This window comes from Paroedura picta, chromosome 7, assembly GCF_049243985.1.
Source record: "Paroedura picta isolate Pp20150507F chromosome 7, Ppicta_v3.0, whole genome shotgun sequence".
NCBI classification, from domain to species: domain Eukaryota; kingdom Metazoa; phylum Chordata; class Lepidosauria; order Squamata; family Gekkonidae; genus Paroedura; species Paroedura picta.
This window is the reverse complement of record NC_135375.1, coordinates 121191447-121208838: the sequence shown is the minus strand read 5'-3', so window position 1 is coordinate 121208838 and position 17392 is coordinate 121191447. Positions and strand designations below refer to the sequence as shown.

At 51.6% G+C, this 17392-nt stretch overlaps 1 protein-coding gene across 9 annotated transcripts in view; it reads left to right on the top strand.

The window, feature by feature from the left end:
• The window catches only part of SUPT20H (SPT20 homolog, SAGA complex component), a 37348-nt gene that overhangs the window by 19545 nt on the left and 411 nt on the right, over positions 1 to 17392 (top strand). For 4 of the 9 annotated variants that reach the window (XM_077346197.1, XM_077346196.1, XM_077346195.1 and 1 more), the window contains exons 15-22: positions 3015 to 3047; positions 4533 to 4650; positions 5270 to 5378; positions 5995 to 6162; positions 7759 to 7828; positions 10785 to 10939; positions 11712 to 11770; positions 15954 to 16059. In XM_077346197.1, coding sequence (XP_077202312.1) covers positions 3015 to 3047; positions 4533 to 4650; positions 5270 to 5378; positions 5995 to 6162; positions 7759 to 7828; positions 10785 to 10939; positions 11712 to 11770; positions 15954 to 16059 — 818 coding nt within the window. The remainder of the gene's footprint in view (positions 1 to 3014; positions 3048 to 4532; positions 4651 to 5269; positions 5379 to 5994; positions 6163 to 7758; positions 7829 to 10784; positions 10940 to 11711; positions 11771 to 15953; positions 16060 to 17392) is intronic. The other 5 variants (XM_077346201.1, XM_077346202.1, XM_077346200.1 and 2 more) reach the window with 3 other exon arrangements.

Below are 17392 nucleotides of genomic sequence, written 5' to 3'. Positions count from 1 at the left end.
CTTCCCGGCTGGAGCGTCTGCTCAGAATCAGGAGACTTCCACGGGGGCCGCAGGGGCTTAGTTATCCCCAACTCCCGACAGCTCTGTTCAGCCGCTCCAAGTGGGCGACCTCCGTGCTGGTCGTGGGCCGACGGGGCGACTGCCGGGGGCTCCCTCGGGTGGTGGCCTGACGCGGCAAGAGGCGTCAGGCCGGGAGCAACTCGCGGCGTCAGGCCGGGAGCAACTGCGAGCCACGTTGTGCGCGGCTCGCAGTTGCTGGGGCTGGGAATCAGAGGGACCAATCAGACCAATTGGTCCCTCCGATTGTCTGTCCTGAGGAAGGGTCCAATTCGGACCCTTCCTCATCACGGACACATCCCGCCTCAGAACGGCTTAACCATTTATTTCGTCCGTGGCGCCCGCAGCGCCACAGGCGGTTTAAAGATGTTAGATGCGAAGGGAGGGGGTGAACAAGAAGCCCCTTTCCCTCCCAGCGTTTTGGGCGGCTCCTACTGAATGGGGTGGAAAGAGACAGGAGCTGGTTTTCTTTCACTCCCCAAAGGAGTCCTAAAGCAAGTTTCAAACCCCTTTCCCTTCCTCTCCCCACAACAAATGCCCTGTGAGGTAAGTGGGACTCTAAGAGAACAACTCTAAGAACTGGGACTGGTCCAAGGGCATCCATCCGGCTGGCTGCCTGTGCAGGAGGAGTAGGGGACCAAACCCGGCTCTCCAGAGCAGAGACCACTGACTGCTCTTTAGCCTCTGCACCCCGCTGGCTCTCCAAAGGAGCCTTCATCTGCTTGTGCTTTCAGCAGCCATGCAGTCCTCCGTTCTCATGACTCTGCCTCCCATTGCATGCCCCGCCTGCAGGCATTGCCATCGCTGTGGACGTGGTTGCTGTGGTCCAGCTGTCCTTTCTATTGTTCTTTCTGTTGCCAGGTTTTCCAACTCACTGCATGCAGGGCGGGGCAAGAATCATTGGTGGCTACAGGGTTCCCCAGCAACTGGGACACGTGGCCCAGCAGTGGGGTTATGGACTCAATGGTGTCCAGTTGACCACTATAGACACTCTAGAGATGTGGTCAAGAGATGTGGTTTGATTTGGCCCTATAACTGGAGAAACAAGGGTCCATGGTAGTGTGGTAAGCATTTTTTTTACCTGCCCCAGGTCCACCTTCTGGCTCCTTATTTGCCTGGGTCAGACCTTGCCCCATTGATCCATGGAGTGGCCACCTCCAGATCGGACTACTGCAATTCACTCTATATAGGACTACCCTTGAAAATGCTTCGGAAACTGCAGGTGTCCCAGAAAGTTCCTGACTGGAACAACATGGGCAGGTCATATTTCTCCAGGTCTGCAACAACTGTACTGGCTACCAATTTGTCTCCAGATCCAATTCAAGGTGCTGGTGTGAACCTTCAAAACCCTCAGTGGCCTGCGACTCTCATACCTACAGGACTGTTGCTTCCCTTAGAACCATTTGCCCCCTCGTTGGTCATCGTTTAGAGGACTCTTGCAGACATGTGGCCCCAGGAAGGCTCAGTTAGCTGTCACTAAGGGAAGGGACTTCTCCGTGGTGGCCCCTGCCCAGTGGAAGGCACCCTCAAGTGACACCTGTGCCCTGCCGGAGTAGTTCAGTTTCCACAGGACCTGCCAAGCTGAATTATTGAGGGTGGCCGTTGGACGATTGGCACATGTTTAGTCTGCTTAAATAGTGCTATGGTGACAGCCATGTGTTTTAAGTCAACCGGGAAGGGTAGGCTATAAAAAAGGTGGTTATTATTATATTATCATTATTAATATTTTATTGTTAATACCTTATAAGTGTCGGTTGTTTTTATTTTGGTTTTATGTATTTTGGTTTTAATGTTGCAAGTCGCCGCAAGACCCTTGAGGTGAGTGGCAATTAAAAACCCCAAATCGATGGAGTCATGTCCAAGGTCTGGCGTCAGGCAATGTCGTCCAGGAGCAAAGTCCAAAAGGAAGTCCAGGGTCCAGGGACTGGCCTTGCACACCCAAGCCGTTTGGTAGGCCAGTTAGCCCCACATCATTGCAGGCTTCCATAGGGGTGTTCTAGGCAGATGATTCTTGGCCCAGTGTTAGGCTCCTCTACTCATGAGGAGTAGGAGTAGCAGGGTCCACATTGTGCATTGGCTCATTGGTCCCTCTTGGGCTTCCAGGTGCTCTCTGCTGCCCTGCTGGTCCAGGCTTCAGCCATAGCTCTTTCCCCACTCCTGGGGAAGGAGGTGGCGCATCTGGCTTCAGGTGGGCCTATAGCAGGGGCCTCCTGGCTTGAGGGCCCTGATGGCTCAGAGAGCAGAATCAGTGCTGGCGATGGGGCCTTTCAGGGAGGAATAAAGGAAGCCACCTTGCAGGGAGCAACTGCTAGGGCAGGTCCTACTCAGGTGACAACAGCCTCCTGTCCTTCCTCGGGGCGGTCCAGGACACTGGTGCTTCAGCTTTCACTTTCTCATCGTTGCTCTTTTCTGAGTCAAAATTGCTAATCAAACCACTGGTCCATCTAATCCAGCATCCTACCTTGCACAGGGCCAGCCAGTTCCTCTGGAGGGCCCACAGCAGGGCAGAGAGGCCAAGGCCTTCATTAGAGCATAAGAAGGACGCTGCTGGATCAGACCAGTGGTCCTTCTAGCCAACCATCCTGCCTCCCACAGGGGCCAGCCATTTCTTCTGGAAGGCAGAGAGGATAAGGCCTTCATAAGAACATCGGAAGAGTCCTGCTGGATCAGACCAGGGGTCTATCTAGTCCAGCCTCCTGACTCACACAGTAGCCAGCCATTTCCTCTGAAAGGCCAACGTCATAGAGACTGAGGCCTTCCCCTTATGTTGCCTCCTGGTGCTCGGATTCAGTGGTCGATGGTGTCTTGGAGCTTCATCATGTGCTAAATAGCCACAGTGTCAAATTCCACCATATGTAATTTGCTACACTTCTTGAAGTAACTAAGAAGCAGCTTCTTAATCACATAAGTTTATCTGGCCTCCCCATCTGAAGCCTGTATTGTATGTTCTCTTGCAGTTTTCTGATTGGTTCAAAGTCAGAAGCAGACAGGTAAGTGTTTTAACTGAATGACTCAATTCTTGCAATTAGACTTTTTTGGGTGGGACATGTCTGCTTTCCAAGGGCTTTGTTAATACAGTGCCTCTTGCAGAAATGTTATTTGTTACAAGGCCTAGCACTGACATGAATTCCACTTTGTCGGCTGGGCCAGGTGTACCATAAAATGCAGTGCCAGGTACCAGAGATAGAAACTTGAAACAGAACATGGGAAAACCCAATTAACAATGTTATTTCGTACTCAAAATAGGCTCCCCCCCAAAAACAAAAAACCCTCCAGGAATTTCCTAAGGGAGTTGGCATCCACAGTCGGATGCCCATGATCTAGTCGAGGAGAGGGGGGGCTCCAGCTGGGGAACTGGGCTGCCTGAGGAGGGGTGCAAGATCTAGCCCCTGGGCTAGTCAGTCCAGACTGCCCCCCTCCCATGCTGGAGGCCCGGCTGGGCTGAAGGGGTGAAGTGTGTCCGGCGTAGTTCAGCTGGGCTCCACCAGGGATGTCCCTTCTTCAAGTTGGAAGTGAGTGCTTGGCCACTCCGTCCCCTTCAGCAGGTGCACTGGAGTGACACGGTGGTGGCGAGGCACATCTTCTTCCTCAGTCCCTGCAGGGAGAGGCTGCAAAACAAATTGTGCCGCGGCTGTGGCTCTTGCTTACTAGCCAAGGCAGCCATCTCTCATTCCACAGGAAGGCGCTCGCATTTGGCATCAGGGCTCCCAGCATGGAGAGAGAGCAAAGGGGTGCCACTGTGGCTCCAGGGGGCTGGCCAGGACTACCCCCCCCTCCGAACGGCCTGGAGTTTTCTTAAAGCATCTTTGCCTTGCCCACCCTCCCACTTCCATGACCCTTTACACATTGGCACTTGGGGGGGGGGGGAGGATGGACATAATGCACAGCCAAGAAAGGCCAGTTGCTTGCAGACCAGATTAGAGTCTGGATGTTTGGCACTTCCAGTCTACTGTTTTCTTTTGCTTTCAAGCTGTGGCTGCTGGGAGCGGGGTCTGTGTGACGTTTCCACATCAGAGGATGCCAGGCCTCACACATGCTCCCCCCACACGCATAGGTTCCCTCGGCCAAGCGGGTCAGAGGAAGCAGTTAGAGACCCCAACAAACAGCAGGGTTCCCGATGCGTGTGTCCATCTTTCTCCTGAGCATCAGTAGTTTTCTAGGGCCCGTAATATTTTGCACAATGGGTTTTGCATATTATTTCCCTTGAGTCCCACAATCAGTAGACTGAATGTAATAAACAGCCAAAGAATTTTTGAAAAGCCTCTGCCCCCTTGGTTTGGTGCCCAGGCAGACGCATATCTGTTTGGTTTTGCTTTATTTCATGCACTTATACCCCCCTTTTCAATCCCAATGGGGACCCAAAATGGCTTTCATATTGTTTGTCCCCACAAAGACCCCCATGAGAGGAGCTGTGCTGAGAGTGACCCACGCATACCGTTCTGATCTCAGGAATGAACGCCCGCTTTCTGTTACAGGGTGGTCAGTCAATACCAGGAACTGGTTCAGAATGAAGCTAAAGGCCCCGTGAAGATGTGCCATAACTTTGGCGGATCAGCCCATCTCTGTCAGCTCTCTCCCAGGAAGGAGATTGAGGTAAGTCACGGCACAAAGTGAGCGGAGACCTTTGCAGGCCACGTTGGACACGGCAGTGAATGGCACGAGGTCCACGTAGAATTACAGCCATGCTTGTTGCCTCTTTGTGACTTGGTGGCTCAACTTTAGCCCATGACCCCCAACTGGTGGTCCACTGGTGGCCATGCTGACACATTCGGTCATATCCCCCCCCCCTCCAGCTACGTCCTTTCCGCTGCCCCCAGTAGGACCCTCTTCTTTAGCCGGGAAGAGTCTTTTTAAACCAGGAGCACTTTGGGATTGGGAAGTTTTGCATAGTTTCGGGAAGAGCACCCACCTCTCTCCAAGGGCTTTCCTGGGGAAGGCAAGGAAAACCTGCTGCTCTTTTGGTATATGCTGAACTTATTCACTTTTTATTAACGTTGCTTTTATTTACGCTGCCCTGAGCTGGCTCATTGGGAGAGTGGTCTAAGAGTCAGATAAATAGTTTGGGTGATGACGATGCCGTGTCGTGCTCTGGGGTCTTAATGGCCGGTTAATATATTTTGAAAAGGCTTTCTGTTGCGAAGAGGTGGCCTGCTCATTGGCCAAGGAAATAATTAGCAGATTCCACGTTTCCCATTTGCTTTCATTTGTTTAGCAGCCGGAAAGTATGTCTCCGTATATACAGTCTTCAATGCTGGGCAAAGGCGTGAAACACCGGCCGCCCCCCATCAAGCTGCCTTCAAGCACCGGAAGCAGCTCTTCCGGTAAGACGTTGGAAGCATTTCTTGGCTCTCGTGAGCGCAGCGTGGGAGTCCCCAACCTTTTTGAGGCATGGACAACTTTGGAATGCTCACACCGCATCAGTAGGCCCAGCCCCAAAACGGCTGCCCATGTAGGCAGAAACCAGGGCAAGGGCTCATGGGAATTGTAGTCCATGGACATCTGGGGGGCCGCCGTTTGTCATGCAGAATATGGTGGGGAAGCACAGCTGTGGACACGCCCATGCATGGCCTCTCCCCCTGCCACCCCCTCCAGACCCATCATTGGCCATTTTGGGAGGGCAGGTGACCACATATGAGCATATCACCAGTTCACTGTTGAACAAATTTTTAAAATATATACAAATTAATTCACTCCCACCCATTCCGGAAACCCCAGGGTTTCACAGAAGCCTGCCATAGACAGAGCAGCCTAGCCCTGGGGGGGCGGGGGGTGGAAGCTGCCCTTACTGTGGGCCAACCCGGCCGGTCTTTCGTTTCCAGTTGCAGTAGGGGCCAGCAACAATGCGCACTGTTCACGTTGCAGCTTTTAGAAGAACCCGCTGAGAATTTTGGAGTATTGGTTCATGGAACATCACTTAGTTTAATTGTGTTTTTCCAGGTAATATGTTCAGTCCACAGCAGTCGAGCGGTCACCTAAAATCCCCGACTCCTCCTCCTCCCCCTCCTCCTCCCAAGCCCCCTGGCGTCTCCCGGAAACAGTCTCAGGACCTGACCCCGCTGAACCTGCTCTCACCAGCCGGCCTGTCCCCCGCCAGCTCTTCACAAAGTGAGTCCCGCCCTAAATTCTCCCTTAAGTCTTCCTAGGCAGAGTTTCTCAGGCTAAAGTTCCTAACCGGCTGATTGGAAAAACCCTTAATGTCCAGCCTTTGCTCCAGCTTGTATTCTAAAGTTGTGCTTCTCTTAAGGCCAGGCCTCTGTTGACTGTATGTACTCCGTTTGCTGTAACTGTACTTGTGTATCTGTATCAGCATATCTGTATGCACCCTTTGTGTATACGTTTAAATCCGTTCTAGCGTTGATCTCTCTCTCTTGGACACAGCCTGACGATCCACGTCCCCCGTAGCAGCCTCCAAAGCATAGCTCTTCCCTGCCAGTGCGTCAGCCAAGGGGCTCCTTAAGACCACGTTTTTCGTTTACGTACTTTTTGAACAGCCAAGACTTTTTAAATGTCGTCAAATACGGTGCCGTTGTATCTCTGTGTATGTATTTAACGTGACCGGTCCCGACGTGGCGAGAACAATAAACGATAAATGGCTTTTTGGAACACCCTCCGACACTCTTTTCCAAATCGTTGCGGTTGACCAGAGGGAAATGACAGGAGCATCACTATGCTTTAACAGTGACGGTTGCGAAATATTGTTTTTCTGGACCGCCAAGAGGCTCGCAGGAATAACAGTTGTGGTAGGCAGAGAAAGGGAAGGCGATCGTAAACCATTTTGAGACTCCTGATAGTGAAAAGGGGAGTATGAAAACCAACTCCTCTTCTTCTTTCCATTTGGGATTAGGTCAAAGTCAACACAATCCCCATTGCAGATATTTGTATTGTTTGCCCAGTCTGGTCACAGTCTGTGTTTTTGTACAGTCTGTTGGGGTCTTTTTTCGGTTTTACTGTTATTCTTTTGTATTAGACATGATGGAGAATACTGTAAATTAGAGAGCCTTTGAGGGAAGCTTATGACGCCAGGGAGTTAGAAGGACTTAGCAGAGCAGGACGGAGTTTGGGTCGCGTTGCAGCCTCGTCTGCGCTTGCACAGTGTCTTCCGTGCCGCTTGCTGCATCCCTGCATTTGTCGGAAGGAGCAGCTCTTAACACAGCTGTTTGCGGTTTTGGGGGGGTGGGTGGCGGGGGGGTTAAAATGTTTTCCATAATCTCGAGCAAACTGTCAGAACTCGGGGCGCTTCCCACACACGCAATAGCGCCCTCCCCATCCACTCCTGGAGTTCCCTGTGTGAAATGACCAAACCCATGCACAGACGGTCTCTGAAGTGGATAGAAGCGGCATTCTCCAGCAGGTGTGAAAGCGCTCTGCGTTAATGTGCCATTAAGCGTATTTAGCAAAAGGCATGGCTTTTTTAACGAACCAGCACTTTTTATTTTTCTCAACGAGCAGGGCCTGGAACTCCTAAGCCATCTCCTCCTCCTCCTCCTCCTCCAGCCAACACTCCTTGATCGACCCCACACCTCCCAAGGTTCAGAGCTCCCCTCTGGCTCTCCCTCCTGCCGCCCCAACACCCCACGATTCAGGCCTCGCCCCTCCGCCCAGTCTGCGTCCCCCCTGTTTGCTCGGCAGCAGATGGCTCTGCCCAGGCCCTGCCCGTAATGACCCTTCCTCTTTCCACCATGGTCACGTCCATCCCTACAGGAGCCTCCTCCAACCAGGTCATGACAAACCCTGCAGGACTTAACTTCGTCAATGTAGTGGGCTCCGCCTGGTAAGTTGGCTTCCGCGTTGGTCTCACTAGTTAGCCTCTTTGTTTCCATCATGCTTTGGCAGCCCTGCCCCCTGGGATGCCGCTCTGGGAACAGGCCCTGCAGCGAGGGGTTGGATGCTGCTGCAGATCCTGGGATCGAGGGCCCTCAGCACACCTTGCATGTAGAGGGTGGGGGAAAGAGCTGTCACGTCACAGCTGACTTACTTTGGCCCCATAGGGCAGGGGTGGCCAAATGGTGGCTCTCCAGATGTCCGTGGTCTACATTTCCCATGAACCTCTGCCATGGACATCGGGAGAGCCACAGTTTGGCCACTCCTGCATTCAAGACAAGAGACATTCAGAGGAGGCTGGCCACCTCTGCATTGCCTTCTGGACTTCCTTGGTAGCCTCCTATCCAAACACTGACCAAGGCTGACCCTGCAGAGCTTCCAAGATGGACCATCCAAATCTGATAACTGGTGAACAGTCGAGTGGGCTGTTCTAGCAGGTTCCTAGCAGATTTCGACATTAGATTTTGTTCTCTGCTTGACACTGTCCTTGGAGCTTCACTCAGGGGGCAGTGGGGTTAGAGGGAACTTCTCATTAGGGAGGGGCCACACGGACTCAATGCAGGATCTGTCTGAGGCAGGCTTTCTCTACAGGGTCTTGTGAAATCCTGGGGTTTCTGGCCGGCCTGGAAGGGTTTCCCAAAGGGGTGGGAGTTAATTCATTTTTAATGTATTTTTTAAGTTTGTTAAACATTTATCTGGTGATATGACTATATATGGTCATGACCCCCCCCAATGGTCAAGTGGGCCTAGAGAAGGAGGGAAGGGGAAGGGCCCCGGGTGGGTGTGTGCACAGCCTTGCTTCCCAACCATATTCTGCACAATTGTGCCACTTCTGGGGTTTCTCGAAGCCTGAAGCACATTTCAGGGGCTTCTCAGTGGTAAAAATGTTGAGAAAGGCTGGTCTGAGGCATCCAGGAGAAATACCTGTCCAGCCACTGCTTGAAGACCACCAGTGAAGTTCCACTGCTGAAGTACTCTGACTGTGAAAATAAATGTCCTGATATGTAGCCGAAGGTCTTTCAAGGGTCAAGGGGGTAGAGGAAGCTGGTTTTTCATCCCCTGCGGAAGCAACACTGAGGCTCGGGAGCCATGTGTGGCTCTGTGACATGCCTACTGTGGCTCTTCTGAGCACTGTTCCCCAGTGCGTCACCCGCCCTCCATTCCAGGAAGGCCGTGTAGGTGAGCAGGCTGCCCCTGCTTTAAACTGGGGGGATAGGAAGACTGTGAGACTCCCTGGAGGGCAGGCCTTGTGCGGGGGATGGATAAAAAGGACCCGTCTTTCCCAGCAGCTTCTGCTCTCATCCCAGCGTCCCATGCAGCTGCTGGGCAACAAGCACACTAGCCACAGAGAGCGGCTGCCTCCTCCGTCACCCCAAAGTGGAATGACCCAGGCCTTTGCAGTAACCATGAAAGCCCAAACAATGTAAATCAAGAAATGACAAAAAATTACAGTTTTTACAACTGGTTTCAGGGTAATTGGCTTAAAATACAATACTTAGTCATGATTAAATAAGCCACCAGTTTTAAAGTTGTTTTCAGCTGAAAGCCTCCTTCTAAGAATTATTTAGATGTAACAAAACCGGGTTGGAGCTCCAGCTGACTGCAAAAGGCTCACATGGGGCTCCCAAGGGGAACAAGGCGGCCCAGAAGGTTGCTCGTGCATTCTTGCTTCTTTGCCTTGCCCGGCATTTGGAAGAGCCAGAGAGGGATGACCTGCCCCTCACTCCAGGCACTTGGATGCTGGCTAAGGTTGAACAGTGGTGGGGAGTGACCAGCTCCGCCCACACAATCCATGTAGATACTATTGCAACATTATTTATTCAGGGTGTGAGCTTTTGGGTGCAGGCGCTCTTCCTCAGACAATGGAATAAGGATCCTAAGAATACAGCTATAAGGTGAAAGTAAATTAGTAGCAAATTAGTAAACTGTTCCCACCTTGAATAAATCTTTGTTGGTCTTAAAGGTGCCATTGGATTCAAATCTTCTTGTGCTACTTCAGACCACTCACTTGAATCTATTGTAAAATGGGCTATGGATGATTATATTTTATAGATTTTTATATTATATGCATTATACATAATAGATTATCGCTAACATTAATAGCTGTTGCAGATCTTGGGAGAGAAGGCAAGGGGGTATAGCCCAGTCTTGGAAAGGAGACCACCCAGGAAGGAAGGCCATGGCCAACCACCTCTGCTTCTCCCTTGCCTGGAAAGCCCCTGGCTGGGGTCACCAAAGTCAACTGTGACTTGACAATACTTAACACACACACATCTGATACAATGGCGGGCGTTTTGGTGGGGCATGGGACACCTGTAGTCACATGGCTCATTGGGTTGGCGCAAATCACCTGGCTTTGCTGCCTCTGAATCACAGAGCAAGTACCACGTCCCTCTCTCAGGCATCCCGTAGAGTAGACCAGGGGTAGTCAAACTGCGGCCCACCGGATGTCCATGGACTGCAATTCTCATGGGAATTGTAATCCATGGACATCTGAAGGACCACAGGTAGACTACCCCTGCCGTAGACCTTTCTCCTTGCTGTGTGGGAGCCACTTAACCTGGTGCTCTACAGTTGTAAAGCCAGCTACAGGCTCTGATTCTGTACAAAGGCTCACCTAGTTGGGCTAAACCTCCAGTGGAGGAGCCCTTTGGGGCTAAATGGCTCCAGGGTGGCTAGAGGACCTTTTCCAAACGCAGCTGGGATGATCTCAGTGACCTGTAGCCAGACTAAGACGGTGCCTGTTTCTAGGTGAACAGCGAGGCCTCCAGAGCAGGCAGAGGCAGTGAGTTGTGTTGGGACAACACCTGGGGGGCCTCACTCAGCAAAGATCGGGGGGTGGCAGGCTCTGCTCGTTCATGCCGAGTGCCGTGCCGGTGTAACGTTTGCTCCTTCCTTTCATGCAGTGGAGCCCAGACACTGATGAGCGGCTCGAGCCCCATGCTGGGGTGTGGGGCTGGTGCAATCAGCCCCACAGGCATAAACCTGAGCAGCGTTCTTCCGTCGGGAGGCTTGTTACCTGGTGCCCTGCCTGCCACCATGCCGCCCAGCTCTCAGCCAGGTCAGTAGGTATGGCAGCGGGCCATGGATGCTTGGGACAGGAGGGTGGGGCAGAACGGGTTGTTGTCCCACTTTGCATAACGCGGGGAGAAAGACAACGCGGAAGGAGGTGGTCGGGTACGAAACCCTTTGGGAGCTCAGTGTGGTGAGCAGGACAATGCCTTCACCTTGTCCTGCACACAGTTTTCCTTGATATTTTGTGGAATGCCAAGCCATGAAGCAAACGGATTTCTGCTACTTGAGTGTTTTATTGTTCCCTGGAATGGCCATCAGATCATAGAAATATGCATTTGGTAATTTTGATCTTTTAAAATCCCTGCAGTTCTTCCTTCTGCTCCTCCCCCCCCCCCCCCGAGACCACTGTCAAGCTTTCTCATTCCGCACACGTTGGATGATGCGCTTTCAATGCTCTTTGGAAGCAAACTTCACTGTTTTGCATAGGAAAATCCAACGTGTGCAGAGTGGGTCTTTTTCTGACTCTGCCAGTCTGTCAAGCTGGAGGCATCCTGGGGATTCAGTGCAGACGGTCTCAAGCCACACCCGGAGGGTTCACTCTGCACTCAGCCATGCGCCCATCGTACGTCTCCCACTTCTTAATGGTGTTGCAGTGTGATTTTTTTGTTGTGACTATTTAAAACATTTAGCTTCCTTGGGGGAAGCAGAAAGGCAGGATGCTAATTTTGTAAATAATTTTTTTAAAAAAATGATTAGCAATGCTATTTTCTCTGTGCCTCACATGCAGCTGCAATTTGTCTTTTCTAAATGAATCCCAGCAGGTGGCCCCTTTGGTTTCAAGAGCCCTTCAGGCCTTCGACCCTTGAATCTCCTGCAGGTAATTTGTTTGTCCTTTGCCCCCCCCCCCCCATGTGGGTCTCCCTGGATGCGTGGGCGTGAATACAAGGAACACAGGGCATCAGGACACTGGCGTTTTAGTAATTAAAAAAGAAAGAGAATACAACAATAGAATACAACTACAAATACCCTAAACTGATGTTATAAAAACTCTGTGAATAGCTCTAGGGCTGGAGGATTGGATAGAAAGACCTGGAGGACTGAATGCCAAATAGAAGAAAATGGAGTACAATAGTTTGGATTAATAAGTTTTAACATATGGGCAGTCAACTTAGCCACTACAAAATGGCCTCAGTAATTTCATGCCACAGTTCTAAGGTGGCCAGATTTGGATTGTTCCATAATGCCACCACCATTAATTGAGCAACGGCAATAAGTAAACTAATAATGACCTTGTCACATAACTGGATGGAAGTTGGTGCCGTAGATCCTGTAGCTGCGTTTTAATGCTGTAAATGTTTTCATTTTTATGCTGGCTTCCTTGTGGACCCCAATTGGGAGGAGAGGTGGCATAATATAGATTCTAATAATAATAATAATAATTTGCCTTGGTGTGAATGTGACATGGAGGCTGCTTTTCGCATTGGAACGACTAAGTTGGGCAGAAGGGGGGAAAGTTGGGCAGAAGGGGGGAAACCCATTATCAGAGGTGGGTTTTTTCCCCCAACCAGCAAATGTCCTTAAAAACAAAACTAATGTAGGATGTGACTCATCAAGAAGTTCCAGAGGTTTTTCGTTTAAACGTTCTGTGCCCTGCCTTTGACTAGAACTTCAAGGCCACCACCAAGGTCCTTGAAATCCATAATATACTGATATATACTTAAAAGAATTGAATGGTAAGAAAATAAGAGCGCTATGGTTACATAGTAGTTAGTCAGACTAGGTCCGGGAAGACCCAGGTTCAGATCCCCAGAAAACAAGAAAGGGAAGGAAGAAGAAACAAACTCAGACTGTGAAACAAGCTAGGGTCAAAAATGTTGAGAAATCTAAAAATATTTATTATTAAAATGTATGCAATACACACTTTATTGCATAGTGCTAAACTAGGTCAACTAAAAACAATATTTTTAAATCACAGTAGAAACTATGCAAAACCTCTCTGAGTTACACAGGCATGACTATAAAATATGCTACAGAGACCAAAGCGACCTGGGCTCTTTGGAAGCAGGTTGGGACAAAGATGTACAGGAGAGCCAGACAGAAACTCACCAGAGATCACTAGAGCAGATCCAGACCATGACTATAATTGGTGACTGCCAGGAGCCCTCTGGGCTTTCCTGTAATCTCAGGATCAGCAGCAAAGGGACGGGGTGATCCTTGTCCATCACTCTGGAGAACAGAAGGACTAGGATCTGGGCCAGTTTCTCACACGTTTCTAGTGTTCAGTAGCACCACATGCAGCCAGCTGGGTGACCTTGGGCTCGCCATGGCACTGATAACTGTTCTGACCGAGCAGGAATATCAGGGCTCTCTCAGCCTCACCCACCTCACAGGGTGTCTGTTGTGGGGAGAGGAAAGGGAAGGCGACTGTAAGCTGCTTTGAGACTCCTTTGTGTAGAGAAAAGCGGCATTTAAGAACCAACTCTTCTTCTCCTTCAGTAATCTCAGGGCTCTCTCAGCCTCACCTCCCTCACAGGGTGTCTGTTGTGGGGAGAGGAAAGGGAAGGCGACTGTAAGCTGCTTTGAGACTCCTTTGTGTAGAGAAAAGCGGCATTTAAGAACCAACTCTTCTTCTTCTTCAGTAATCTCAGGGCTCTCTCAGCCCCACCCACCTCACAGGGTGTCTGTTGTGGGGAGAGGAAAGGGAAGGCGACTGGAAGCTACTTTGAGCCTCCTTTGGGGAGAGAAAAGCGGCATCTAAGACCCAACGTTTCTCCTCCTCCTCCTTCTCGGCCCTCCATCTGCCTGATCCCCCGAGGCTGACATCACCGTTGAAGCGGGACTTGCCCTTCCCAAAGAGGCTCTCCCAAGCAGGTCAAGCCCAGCATTTTGTTCCTTCGAGTTCTCGCGGGGAGCCCACAGGGCTGTCTGCCTCTTGCCTTCCCTCTTGCTCAGCTTCCGGGCAGCTCCTGGGTTTTCAACCTGCTTCAGCACCACCACCACCACCAGCAGCTCTCCCCGTTTCCCTCCCAGCCGCCGGAGCCTGTTGCCCCAGAAGCAGGCAGAGCAGGTGTGCCCAGCGGGAAGCAGCCACCCCTTTCAGAACGCGATGCCGTGCAGACCCTGTGGCCCTGGGCACGACAGGAGCCACCCTGCAGCGGCCTAGGGAGGGAAAGCACTGGGGACGTGTCGCTCGTGGTGCCCTGCAGGGTGAGGACTCTGTGGGCGCAGGTGGAGCCAGAGTCCCCAGTTGGGAGCTGCCTCTGTGAACCACTTGTGTGCTCCTCAACGCTCTCCATTGACTCCACGCTGCCATGAGCACAGCAGAGCGCTGGGACTCTTTCCCAGCACATGTCGTCTCAGACTAACTGGCACGTCACGATTTTAGCAGTTAGTTATCAATGAGACGGTGATTATCCTGGCACACTGAGCAGGAGCAGGCAGGGGGTCTGGCGTGAAGTCCTAACAGGCTTGGTGTCGTGGCTGAGAGCAGCAGCCTCTAATCTGGAGAAGTGGGCTCAGTTCCCCACTCCTCCTCCTCCACAGGCAGCCAGCTGGGTGACTTTGGGCCAGTCACAGTTCTCTTGAGAGCCCTGCCCAGTGTCCGTTGTGGAGGGAGGAAAGGAAGGGGATTGTGAGTCATTTTGAAACTCTTTCGGGTAGTCAAAAGCAGGTTATGAAAACCAGCCCTTCTTCTTTTAAATTCAGATATGTTGAACTTTCCTCATAGTGGAAAGAGAAGGATTTTGCATCTCACTGGCCAGGATGTTCTCTGGATAGAGAATTCCAAGTGTATTCTCTTGGATCAGAGTTAAAATATCACAGAAAGGCCATCCTTTTTAAATTGTTTGCTGTGAAAAATGTATTGTTCTGCACAAATGAGTGGACCAGAGATTTGGTGGCTGAGAAGCAGCTCCGTCCCTGTTCCCATCCTCTCCAAAGGAGTTAACGTGAGGCAGGAACAAGAGGGACTGGCAAGGCAGCATTCCTGCTAGCAAAAGGGCCTTTTGGGTCATGGCACCAAACGTTCGGAGCTCCTTCCCTGGAGAGATGCCTCTGGCATCCTCCATCTGTGTTTTCATCCAGCAGATGAAGGCTACTTTGTTCAGTGGCATACCCCAAGTAGTTATTGTTGCCCCTCCTTCCTGATTCTGGTGGTGGTTGTGTGTCTCATTGATTTTTTTTAAAGGTACTTATTTAACATTATACTTCTTTTCCACCCCGTCTCCAGAGAGTGGGGGCAGCTTATATCCTCATAAAATCACATATAAAAAGAAATACACAGCTAATAAGTCAGAACTTCAGAATGCCTAAATTAAATCCATTGAAAATCTTGGGGGGGGGGGGGGATTCAGTCATCAGTTGGCCAGACCTTATTGCTGGGAGGAGGAGGTGGTGGGAAGGTTGTATCTGCCCTAGCTGATGTAGTTTGGGGCTTTGGCAGGGAGGCTACTGCAATTCAGATGTTTGGGTGTCCTCAATCTGGCAAAACAGCTCTGTGTTATACGCCCTGCAGAACTATCCAAGGGCCAGCTTGGTGGAGCAGTTAAAAATGGCACACATTCATCAGGAGGACCAGGTTTTATTCTCCAGCACATGCAGCCAGCTGGGTGACCTTGGGCTGGCACAGTTCTCTTACACATGTTCTTACAGAGCCATTCTGTCAGAGCTCTCTCAGCCCCATCTACCTCAGAGGGGTTGTGGGGAGAAGGTGATTGTAAGCTGCTCTGAGACGCCCAACTCTTCTTCTCTGTTCTCATTCGGAAGAGAATTCCAGCAGGCAGGGGCCCTGTCCCTGGTTGAGGTTGGTCTGATCTCCTGGGGGCCAGGGCTCTTGAGCAAGTTTTGCTTGCTCGATCTTAAAGGTTTTGAGGGGACCTACAGGGAGAGGCAGTCCCACAGATATGGTGGTCCCAGACTGGTCAATTGTTTTTCATTCTTCAAATGTTTCAGTATTGGCTGACTGAATGCAAAGGAGTCTTGAAAGTATTTTGAACCAAATAAGCTGACTCTTGTGTGCTTTGCTCCCAATGTCTCCCCTCCCTCCCCCCCTTCCTGACCAGGCGTCTGAGCAGGGCTGTGCCAACCCAGACCAGGCCTTATGTGCCCAGCAAACAGCCACCATCAACCTGACAGGAGTCGGGAACTTCATGCCACCGCAGTCAGCCGGTAGGTGGGTTTGGGGCGTGTCCCTCTGAGAAGCCCCAGGAGAGAGCGGTGTGGAGTAGGGTTGTGCTGTCTTGGGCTTCAATGTTCACCGGACCGTGCAACCCTCGTGTGAAGCTTGGCCAAGGGCTCAGCCACGGATAGGGACTTTCCTGCAGGGTCTGATTTGATTGCAGAGGCACCTCAGAGCCCAACCGGATTTTCAGGGTTTTGGCGTCATTCGACTGGACCCTGGAAATCTCTTGCGACTCTTAAAGGGCTGTGGGTCCCAGATCCAGCGTTTCCGGGGCAGACCCAACGCGTCTACCCTCTTGAGCCCACCCCACAGAGCCTGTGGCCGAGATCTTTGGGATTCCACGGCAGATGTGAGGCCGAGGCATCCGTGTCATGTGCAAAGAGGTCTACGCTAGAGCAGGGGTGGCCAAACCATGGCTCTCTGGGGGTCGCAATCCTGGCCTCCCTTGTTAATTTCTGGAGGGCGGGGCCAGCCGAGTCCCCCCTGCCCGTTTCCAGCCCCCCCCCACCCTCTGGCAGGGTTCTTCAACGTGTGAACAGGCATGCATTTCTTTTACTCGGAGTGAGGCAGATTATACAGGGTAGGATTTTGCCTGAGGTTCCTGTCAAGGGGCAACCTCCTTTGGGATGCTGCAGGAGGATCCTCAGTGGGCCACTAAGGCGGCCTCCCTTCCCAGGGCAGGCTGCTCATTTGTCCCCCATCAAAGATGGTCTGTGATCCGGAGGGGCCGGTCTGAACCGCACAGCCGAGCTACACGACGTGGCTTCCTCTGGGCCCAGCCTGGAGGGCTTCAAGGGAGGATCTTGGCTTAGCCAGGCAGGGTTGATGTTTGACCACCAAGGACACCCAAGGTCACAACACAGAAGAGTTTATTCCTTGGCTGCCCCAGAGACAGGCAACTGTGCAAACCGCCTCTGCCTACCTCTTGACATGACATAATTAGCCACTCAATTTCTGGAGTGACTTGCACAGGATGCCCCCCTAAAGGAAGTCCAGAGTGGCTCTGCAGAGGCAGGCAGTGGCCAACCACCTCTGCACAACAGCTCTGGCCTGGAAAACCCCACAAGAGTCTCCAGAAGTCAGCTGCCATTGGACAGCATTTCACCACACACACACACACACACACACACACACACACAAACCCGTTCTGGCTGTGTTTGGCGGCTTGAACCTGAAGCTTCTGACCCATTCCTCCCCCAAGAAGAAATGGTCCCTCTGCTCTGTGCCAGACTCGGGGTGTCCAGAGCCAGGGTGCCCCTGCTGCAGCCTCCTGTTGGTTTGATTCTTTCCAGGGTGCTGCGCAGGCAGGTCTAGTTTTAA